Source organism: Corvus moneduloides, chromosome 6 (genome assembly GCF_009650955.1).
Source record: "Corvus moneduloides isolate bCorMon1 chromosome 6, bCorMon1.pri, whole genome shotgun sequence".
Classification (NCBI taxonomy): domain Eukaryota; kingdom Metazoa; phylum Chordata; class Aves; order Passeriformes; family Corvidae; genus Corvus; species Corvus moneduloides.
This window is the reverse complement of record NC_045481.1, coordinates 60129394-60140274: the sequence shown is the minus strand read 5'-3', so window position 1 is coordinate 60140274 and position 10881 is coordinate 60129394. Positions and strand designations below refer to the sequence as shown.

At 39.9% G+C, this 10881-nt stretch overlaps 1 protein-coding gene across 3 annotated transcripts in view; it reads left to right on the top strand.

Annotated features, from left to right (window-relative positions):
- NELL1 (neural EGFL like 1) overlaps positions 1-10881 on the top strand; it is a 366267-nt gene that overhangs the window by 91442 nt on the left and 263944 nt on the right. For all 3 annotated transcript variants that reach the window (XM_032112441.1, XM_032112440.1, XM_032112439.1), the window contains exon 4: positions 6870-7040. In XM_032112441.1, the coding sequence (XP_031968332.1) occupies positions 6870-7040 (171 nt within the window). The remainder of the gene's footprint in view (positions 1-6869; positions 7041-10881) is intronic.

Genomic DNA, 10881 nt, shown 5'->3' with positions numbered 1-10881 from the left:
TTAGACACATGAAATGGAAACAAATGCTTAAGGTCAATCCTTACAACACATGCCATGGAAATACGTAGCTGCTTTGTACCAGCTCTGAGTCCAGCTGTCTTTTACCTGGCAGGCAGATGTTGGGGTTACTTTTTTCTTTATATGATCAAAGAGGAAAGTAAATTTACTAGGATGACCTTTGCCTAGTTGCAGGTACACAAACACATCATAAATGCTTAATGCCTTGCAGCTTGCGTGCCCAGCTGCCATGTAGAAGATGTGTGGAACAATAGACAAAATGTTAATAAATATTCTATACTAATAGAAGGTGTCCGTGTGGGAGTGTTTATTGTTAAATGTTTCAAGCTAGGCTGGTAGAACACAATTACTGTTGTTCTCAGAGTGGTCTGAACAGAAAAATGAAGTCATTTAATTGACTGGATTTAGTTCCTTTCCCTTGAAATGAAAGGATAGAAATGTTTGGAAGAATCTTATTTAGGTAGTCAGTAGCACAGTGATGTTGAACTTTCAGGCTTTTACTTGAGAGGTTTGAAAGTGTTTAGTATTACATTTTGGTTATATTGGATTTGCTTGCATAGAAGGAATACTTTTGGAATAGAGTAGGTGGTCAATATACGGGATTCGGCTTTTGTGTTTCCCTTTGTAGAAAGTTAATTTGATTTTTCAGCAAGATATTTCATTGTCACAGGTGATCCTTCTGTTCACGACACCTTTTGTGCTGCCTGGTGTCAGTCTGACTTTGGTGATATCAGTGTGTAATCTCTGCCACAGCAGTGAGTCTTTAGTGCTGCATGAGCGATGATTTGCCATGTATGGTTTTGCTGTACAGCCTCTGGGTCTGCCTTTATTTAAACCAGCTGTAAAAAGTAGCTTTGGATGGTTTGTAAGTATGGATATTAAGGAAGCTTTCCAGGGCCACTCTGGCACTCACAGTCGCACCACATGAGACTTACAGTGCACCAAACGTATTCCTTAAGATGCACATGTGGTGGAGGAGTAGATCTGTGCACTTGAGCATGTTAAGAGCATTTCTTCAAAGTCCCGTGTTTCACAATGCTTAATGCCTCAGAGCTTGGGATCTTGCCGTGTCACCTTATAGTAACTAGGGTACAAGAACAGCACCCATGGAAGCGACTGAAATATTTGCCTTGACAGCTGTAACTTGTTCTAGTTTTGCATCCACACAGAACTGTGGTGACAACTGCAAAGTGAGTGTTTCTTTTCATTTGAAGAGATGTATCTTTTCTTTCAGAGGCACTGCTTTTCCTCACCATGGCTTCATCACTGACAGGGGCAGTGCCTTGGGCAGATGCCTGCCATCTTATCTGCAGCACAGTGCCCAGTGCCTGCCTGATTTGCTTTGCACCGAGGACTGCTAAAACAAGATCTCAGTTACTTTCATGTCGCTGTCCAGACTGAGCTGCTTGGCAGCACACCCAGCACAGTGTATCCCACTGTGCACACAGACTCACTTGGTGGTAAGGGACAGCAAAAGGCCAGAGGAGTAATGGCCTGTGATTCATCACAAAATCCCTGTAGATTGAAAATCCTGAAATCTGTGTGATAATGGATGCAGATTTGTTGCCTGTCTCTAAATGCAGCAAGAAGTGTTTCTACAAAGATGCTAAAGCACAGTCTTGCCTGAAGCCATTTTTATCATGAAATAGCACAATGCTATTGTGAAATGAAAAAGCTATGTGCACAAACATAGTCCAGATAGACTGATTTGTGCAGAAGCTTGCTGAATTTATAGTTTTTAGCTGATGACATCAAAATGACTGATCTCTAGACTTTTCCTGAATTTGCATTGTTATTAAGAAAAATTATAAGTTGTGCCTTGGCCAGACTCACAGATACTTTCCAGAAGTTTCTGTGCAGTAACAGTTTGTTTTTTATGGCAGTGATTTTTTTCCCCAGCATTTGAGAGGCCTGGCATCGTCGTGTTGCTGCAGCATGTGCAAGGTGAATGGAGCTTCCATCCTTGGACTCCTGTGGTTTTGTGACCTTCTCCCATACAATGTTAAGCAGATGCACAATGTTTTGACTAGATGGCAACCCCAAGTTTGTACATATTTGCAGGGATGCCATCTGTGCCTGCTGCTTTGCCCTGGGACATCTGTTCAGTAGCTCTAAGAGCATCTGCTATAAGTGCTGGTGCTGCTCCTTGAAAGAGGCTGTGGGGCTTCATTTGGCACTTGATCAAGGATGACGGAAGTTGTAAAGTTAGAATGATAACTCTGCTTTATTTATGTTTGAATATGATAAGGAGGAAGGTTGCCAGAATTGAATGCAAAAAGTAGTTCTGCTTTAGTTCCTAGAGCTCTTATAGGAGCATTTAATCTGTTTACCCGATTGTGCTGCTGTCTTCATTGTGGGATATTTTAGTGTTTGGTGATAGGTGTTGGGTTGGTAAAGATAAATAAAATAAAGTGCTGTGTACCCTAAGGATATTCTGGAGGACACCTATCCCACAGTTCGTCTTGGGGCTGTGTCTTGGGATGCTATAGTCTGTGAGCTGTCCTTCCTTTGGCCACTTGCATAATCTGACAGCAGTAAAATCTTTGAATGAAACATGATGGTGTTTGCCACAGGATAAGATCACTTCTGTGGGTTGAGATGATGAGTAGGTGAATATGTTTCTTTAATGCAGATGGTGGATTAAGCCAACTCACCTTATAGAAATACTTTGCCTTTTCTGCTTCAGGTGTTGTACATGTTCTTATTTAATATTGATAGTGACTTTTCCAATTTTTTTTGGTCATTATATCCACAGCAGGTGTTTCCAACTGAAAGTATACTTTTAGGAACCTTTCTCTCCTGATCTGGAAGTGGAATGAGCAGTCAAATGTATGGTTTAGTCACTATGCTGCTGACTAAAAGAAAGGGGGAAGAAAAAAAAGTCATGAAACCTAACTGTGTCAAGCTTTATCCTCTCCTAACAATATTTGTGTGTGAGGTACATAGGGGTTGCAAAAACTATCTGAAAGAATTGTAAAACATGTTGAGTCAATTGTGGAATAATACTGTCCTCCTGTGAAGTACATTGCATGACCTTAAAATATCCCAACTTTTTTTTGATATGCATAAAATCAGTCTGAATTTAGCAATGTTTTTCTCTTATACACTGGGATTTGAATGAGAGACTGCAGATAGACCTATAAAAAGCATTTGAATTCTATAATTGTACAAAAGAAGCCAGCAGTAATTTACATGCTTAGCAAATAGGGAAATTCTTCTAGTGGGAGAATTTCAGCCAAGGTCAAATTGTATTGATATTTCATAAAACACAAGCTTTCTTAATACATGCATTCAGAGAACTTTATCTGTCAAAATACATGTTAACTTTTGATCATGCCTTATTTAAAACTTATGAAATTGTTGCTGAGAAATAACAAATAAAACAAGAAACCATCACTCAGTTCTAAGAAGTTGACAAGGAGATTGCTGTCTCACACCTTTCTTCCTTGAAAAAGGTCTGGAGGAGGGTAGCAGGGCCCTATCTGTAGGACTGGCTGAAACAGGCATCATGCAGACGTGATGCAGAATCAGAGATCTCTTGGGCTTTTGGTATGGATCTCATGGCAGTGTTCAAAGTTCACACTGAGTGGTGATACATATATTCAGATGGTCCCAGATGCTGCAATCTTTTCAGGAACGCTGATTCATTCTAATCCTTTCAGTTCCTAACAAAATATTGGAAAGTACCTTCAAAACACCTGTTAGAGATTAGTTCATTTTCCTGCCTCTTGATGGTAGCTTCTATTAACTTCCCATCTCCCCATTTTTACCTGTTGTTTTATCATAGATAAAAACTTGTGCAATGGCATTTGAAATTGAAGATGAGATAGCGATTAAAAAAAAAAATCCATTTATTTCCTCTGGCTTGACTAATTATTTTCTCACTGGTTGATGATTTCATGCCTGAGTTTGTTTTCCCCCTCATTCGTCTTCCATTCCCCAATTTGCAGAGTAGAACTCCGAAACAGAGCAGGTGCACTTATTTCCAAGAGTGAATGGCCTTTGTGTCATTGCTTTGGAAGAGGCTTCTTTCCCCCAGAGTCTAGTGGAAGGAGGAAAGAAAAGATGTTTGCTGCTTAGAAAGCTGTTTGCATGTGACATATTCTGAAGGAGAAAAGACAACTTCTGAACTGAGAACATCATGGAGTGTGTGTGTAATCAAAGTCTCAGTGTGAATTTCTGCATCTTAAAAAAGTAAAATCAATGCAAGAGTGTTGGTTTACATTGCCTTGTGTTTTTAAATACTTGAGAGAGAGATGTGTTGGGGTAACCCAGCTAGTTTCTGCTGCTGGGATATTCTTGACTGGTGTTTACTGATGTTGGTCTGCGTGTAACTGTTTGGGATTTGCACTTGTTGAAGGGTGATGAAGAATAGGTGCAGAATTTGTCTGTCACCCTCCTTTCCTGCCACTGAAGAGGTAAAACATGGTGTTTAATACAGTCCTGAGGCCCTTACTGCATTAGGTGCATATGTATAAAAATGTTAGCACTGGCTATTACATGAAATTTGAAGTAATCTGTTCTGCGCTATATAAATTAGTCAGGAGATTGGCAACAAGATGCCTAAGCACCCAGCTGTTCTCAGTCCTGAGGTAACTATTGACACTAAAGCTTGTCAGGTGAGAAGCTTTGCAATTCCCTATGCTGTACAAATAACAGAGCACAGATGTGATTAAGTGCAGTATCTGACTGACCTTTCTAGGGCTGCACTGTTGCCTTTACATTAACAAAGAAATCATTGTGTGGAGAGTGATTAGCTCTGTGGCTATTGGAGATTATGAAGAATGACCTCAGTAAGCAATTTGCTTCCTGCAGCAGGAGCTTGCTTCTCTTGCTTTTGGGCTCTTAAGCCTCTGTGATCAACCATATATATGTGTGTCTGTATATATATGTACGTACACACAAATACTTTGTGGGTGAGGTACTAGAATGTTATGTACCTCTCCCTCAATTTATTTTTTTGTTAAGTTTTCTGTCTCACTTCCTTTTGTGCTGTGACAGCAGATGGAAATCACAATATGTTTTAAGTATGACATCACTGACAGTACTTGTGCTAGCGCTTTTATGGCTTGGGAACACCAGCAGCAGTATCTTCTGGATATTGACTATATTGTTACTGAGCATCAAAATAAAGTAATAAATCTTCTCCAGATTTTGTGTGATGAATGTAATTTAGGTATTTTAATGGGTGTTGGCTGTAATTAATCAACATTCTCTGCCACTGTTTAGAAAACCCCTCTTTCACTGCCCTCCTTGTGCCATTATGTGCATGGAACAGGCCAGTTCCTTCACAACAGAAGCCTGATTTTTTTTCCACTCTGTACTGCATGTATTTTATTTGTACCTCTGCCTGATGTGTTTTTATTCAGTGTTGGTTTTACCTCCTTGTGTTTTTCACTTTGTTGCTTGAGTCTTTGATTCATGTGACCCAATAACGCTTTTATGTTGCATGAAAAATATGATGACAGGGCATTGGCAGGATGGAGGAGGGCTTGAATTTCACTTTTGGTGAAGACTTACTGTCTTTGTGTTCCCCCTCCCAGCCTGTTGTGATCTCTTGCACGTGTTTCCAGCTAGTGTTTTATCTCATAAGTTTTCTCCCAAGGAACTCTGTTTTTTGGTTATGTTCAAAAACTTCAACTTCATTGGTAAGATCTAACCTTGAAAAAGTGCACAACCCCCATGTAGTGCTTGTGCACACAGGCTGTTAGGGCCTGTGTACTGCCAAGCAGTGTAAAATGCTTATGGGGAAATGAAAATTGGCACTCCAATATTTATTGGTTTGTGTTGCATTTATTTTTTGGAAGTGGATTTCATTCCTGCAATTTTCCCCACCCTACCCCAAATCAGCACCTAGTTCTCAAATGCCATCTTAAATTGGTGTTGGCCAATAGGGGAAACATAACGCTGTGGAGGTAGATGGGGCAAAAGGCTATCTGGACAATCTAACATCTTCACTTTCTTGTAGAGCTATTTCTACTGCAAAGGGAGGTCTGCATCACCCTGTTTCTATATACACAGCTTCATTTTGGCAGGAAAAAGGTTCAGTATGATGCAAATACTTGGTGAGGTCAAAGAGGAGACGTCACTATTTACACTGTCAGTGTGCCCTGGAATTCATCCTAGAGAAGGAACTGGCTCCCCCCACACCCCTGTGAGGCCAGTGAATAGCCACACTTTGTTAGCTCTCCTGTGAGTCTGACAGCTGTATGAAGGTTTTGATTGTTGGATGCTTTATTCCAGATGTGGAGACACCTAATCCAGCCAGGAGGTTTTGTCCTTCCCTTGTAAAGCTGAACAATCATGGCAGTAACAATAAAAGTCAGAAAATGAGCTAAGCACAATTGCATATAGGGGAGTCCTAAAAATAAACAGTTGTGGTTTTTAAACTGGATTTGCAAGTAGTAAATACAAATTTAATGACTACCTGATGGTTTCTTACCTTAATGGCTTTTTATTTGTTTGTGGTAGTGATGTATAAGCCATTCTTTATCTTTCATTTTCTTACAAAGCCTGCAGTCATACAAAATATTTTGGTGAAAAGAATAAGGTTTGGTTTCTTGTAGTTGCACCTGTTCTATGGGTGAAAAGAGGACTTCAGTTTCCTGGGCTAACAAGTGGTACTTTGAACTGTTTTCATGTAATTAGTATTGCTGGGTTTGTACTGCTCTGAATGTATAGTCTTATCTCTCTATTTCTTTTAAAAAAATTAATTAGTAGCTAATCCATGCTGAGTAACCTCTTTAGATTGTGGTGTTTGCTTAAAGAAGTCTATCAATTAAGAAGAAAGTGACAGAGACAGTGATTATATCCAAAAGTGGAACTGATTCTTCTTCATGTTTTCAATACAGCTATTTTGAACTGGAGAGCAGTGGCCTGCGGGATGAGATCAGGTATCACTACAGGTTTAATGGGAAGACAAGAACAGAGGTGTTCCCGTACCGCCTGGCAGATGGACAGTGGCATAAGATTGCTGTGTCACTTAGTGCATCCCATCTTCTGCTCCACGTGGACTGCAACAGGTAAGAAAATATCTTCTCTAATTTATACTTCTTTAAAAAATAATCTCTACGTACACGCAGGAATAAAATTGGAAAAGGAGATTTTTTTTTCCCCCTATAAATACCTCGTTCAAGAAGCATGCTAAACTGCCATAGGATAAGAAAAGGAAAACAAAGTATTAAAATGGAACAATTCATTGTGATTATGAACAAATGTGGAAAAGGTTGATTGCTGACTGGGGAGTATTAAGTGCATCTCTGTAGTTTAGGCAGTAGCTGATGTTACGTTTGCCAGTGATTGCATTTAAGTGTGATGGATGGGCGTGCAGTCTGTTCTGTTGTGAACTGCTTCACTCAGCATACCTGAGAACTTGGAGACTAGATAGATACATCAGAGACGTTTTAGTTTTATTTTAGATAATCGGGCAGTGCACTTTTACTGATTTTTTCCCACATGCTGCCCCATTTGGAAACTTCTGAGAAACTTGGAAGCTTCTTTTTGCATGTCTGGAACCAGTGCTTTTTATTTTCTGCAGAGTATTCTGTCTGTCTTTTCCATTAGAAGTTGTGAAGACTGTGAGATGGCACATTGCCAGGATTTCAAGAAATGAAAAACAGCAAATGTAGAATCTCTCCTCCCTAGAACCTCTCTTGCCTTGGGACTTGATCTCACAATGTATTGTAGACTTCAAACATAGTGGCTGATGAGGAAATTCAGAGAGCTTGAAACTAGGACTTTCAAAATTGTCTTTATGAATGAGGAAAACAAACCATTACTTTTGTACCTTATTGCACCAAAATGAATGAAAAAAATATCCTTCGCATTCAGTGAGAGGATCAGCAAATGCATTTTGGTATCATGTCACTTAAATGGATTGGGTGATGATAGCAGATATTTTTTCAGAAGTCTTCATTTCGTTCAGACAGGCAGAATAAAGTTAGATGAGTATTATAGGAGTCTGCAGTTATTGGAACATTTGAAAAAGTTTAAATTTTGACCCAAGTAATTATGAGATACTGTTTTGAGAGGAATGTTACAATTGTTTTCTGCAACTCCATTAACTACTGAAAAATCTAATCTGAAGGAGTGTTGCTTATTGGACCTTATTTTGACCTCAGAAGCAATTAAATATTCAGAGTAATTTTGATTTCATTGAGGCATGAAATCTACAGTTTGCAAAGATTGTCTGAATTTCAGTAATTTGATTTATTTATCTTCCCATTGTTTATCTGTTATACTATTTCTTTGTTTTCAACAGAATGCCCTTTTTTTTTTGTTTACTGGGTTTTGGGACAGGTTCTTTGTTATCTACTTTGAGTTGTTTGTTTGTTTTTTTTTTTTTCATGAACAGCAAATGTGTTTTAGGAAGACCCTTTTTAGCAGATTGTTTAGCTGGCTGCTTTCTTGCACAGAATGTAAAATGAAGACAACACAAAACGACTGCCTGGTGCAGAATTCTATCCAGGGACAGGAGAACTGCACAGAGTTGTGGTTGTGACCTGATTTTCTCTACAGTAACAGGCAGAAATAGATAAATACAACTATGGAATGAGCTGTGCTGTCATATGAGGTGACAGATACATACAGCCATCTCTGTCAGGTAGCCCTAAACAGGGCTGATCCATCTAACTGTGTCCCTTAAGTTGATACATCTTAAGGTTTCTTCCAGCATAAATCCATACCGAGACGTCTCTATTTGGCTGTGTATTTGTGGTGTTTTATGACAACTCCTGTGGAAAAGTAATGGAAATAGTTCTGAAAGCATGACTTGAGGACAGATCATAGTAGAAGTTTAAATGAGAGGGGGAAAAAAAAAGAAAGTCTCTAAGTTCCTGAGTCAGCAGTGGCATCACTGTTCAGTTAATCAGAGAATTTTGTGAATGTTGGTGTTAGTTTGATTATATCTTAACCTTTTCTGTTTTTGCATTCAGAAAAGGAGTCATGTTCAAGTCAAAGTCTTGTTCATCTTGCCATTTTCCTATAACAATGCAGTAAATGTCGAAGCTGTGAAAATAAAGAGCAAGTCAATGAGGGGAACTTCTGAGCACTACTGGAAACCCTAAGCCTTCTTCATGTTAGTGTTAGGGAAGCTGCAGCTGAAAGTGTGAACAGAGTCTAGCATGAAGAGCTGTGGACTCTATGTGTAAACACCACCATTCTAGGCTGGGGTGGTGTCTGGCTCTCGGCCGAGTGCAGGATGCCCGGTGAGAAGTGATGCTTCTGCAGACTTGAATGAAAAAGAGGAAACAGGATATGAGTGCAATCAATATATTCACCTGTCCCACCTCCTGCAGAGGTTCGGTGTCATCAGAACAAGAATTTAGCTTCCTGTGTACGTATCCCTAGTTAAAGAAGTTCTCAGCTTTTTGTTTACTGTTTTTGCCAGAAAAGCAAAAAGGGAAAAGAAAAAAAGAATGGACTGCCAAAATGAATCCCTTTAATTTCTACTGTATTTCTTTAGGGGTTTGCAACATTGCTTCCTTACATTCATGCCTGAATTTGCATAAATGCATTACTACTTCTGTTTAGGGCTGTGGTAATGTGTTATATATTTGGACGGCTTTTGTGAGCGAGCGATTTGCTAATGTAGTGTTATTAAAGTTAATCTGTACCTGAGAGTGCACTGCAAGCGTTTGCTTTGGGAAAAATATCCAGTCACAACCTAGTTTTGCTACAGGATTCATGCTGTGATACCCAAAGCTAGTCTCTGGCCTCCAAAAAATGCAGTTGATCAGAAAGCATTGGAGAAAAAGCTTTTAATTTGTAAACAGATAGTCAAATCTACTTTTATTCTTCCCAGCCCTATCGCCCACATTACTCTGATTTGTAAAATTGCTTTGACATTTGTACTTGATTATTGTTTGGATTGAATTCAAAGTCAGCTTGGTTCTTCAGACCTGGATAGGCTAGGGAAAAGTACTTGAGAACTAGCAAAAACCTGTACTGCTTTAAAGCATCACCTTTAAAACAGTGCAATTGCCTCTGTTCTAATGAGATGTCATATGGAGGGGGAAGCATATGTATCAAAGGAGGTTTATTTGCCCAAGTACGTGTCCTTTTGAAATCAGCTCCTGCTGCTCTTGCTCCTTTTAGTGCTCCTTCAAGAACAAGGAGTGGGAATTGTAGTTGAGTTGGATGTTAGAGCTTAGAGCTGCTGACTCAGGAGTCGTAGAATGATTTGGGTTGGAAGGGATCTCAAAGATGCTCTTGTTCCAATCCTCTGCCATGGGCAGGGACACCTTCCACCAGACCAGGTTGCTCCAAGCCCTGTCCAGCCTGGCCTTGAACACTTCCAGGGATGGGGCAGCCACAGCTTCTCTGGGCAACCTGTGCCAGGGCCTCACCTCCCTCACAGGGACGAATTTCGTCCTATTATCTAATCTAAACCCACCCCTCTTCAATTTGAAGCTATTTTCCCCTTGTCCTATCGCTTTCCTTGTCCAGAGTCCCTCTCCTGCTCTCTTGTGGCCCCTTTAGGTACTGGAAGGTGCTAGAAGGTCATCCTGGAGCCTTCTCAAGGCTGAACAGCCCCAAATTTCTTGGCCCATCTTCATGGGAGAGAAGAAAGATACTTCAAAGTCCAGACTGCAAACCTGTTGAATGTCACTGGAGTCTCTCACTGACTTGAAGAGCTTCTGTGCTGGGCCTAGACAGTAACCTCTAGCCAGGGATGTGTCTCAGAAAACTGACGTAAGAAGCCACGAGTGCACTTGCTCGCATGCTTTTAACATTTCAGTAAGGTTCTGAAAGCTTAGAAAAACAAAAAAACTGCATTAATTATAAATGTACTACTGATGCACAAGTAAAACCTGTGCTCAAAGTAACATGGAAATGAACTTTCCTGCTCTTGGTAGGATCTCC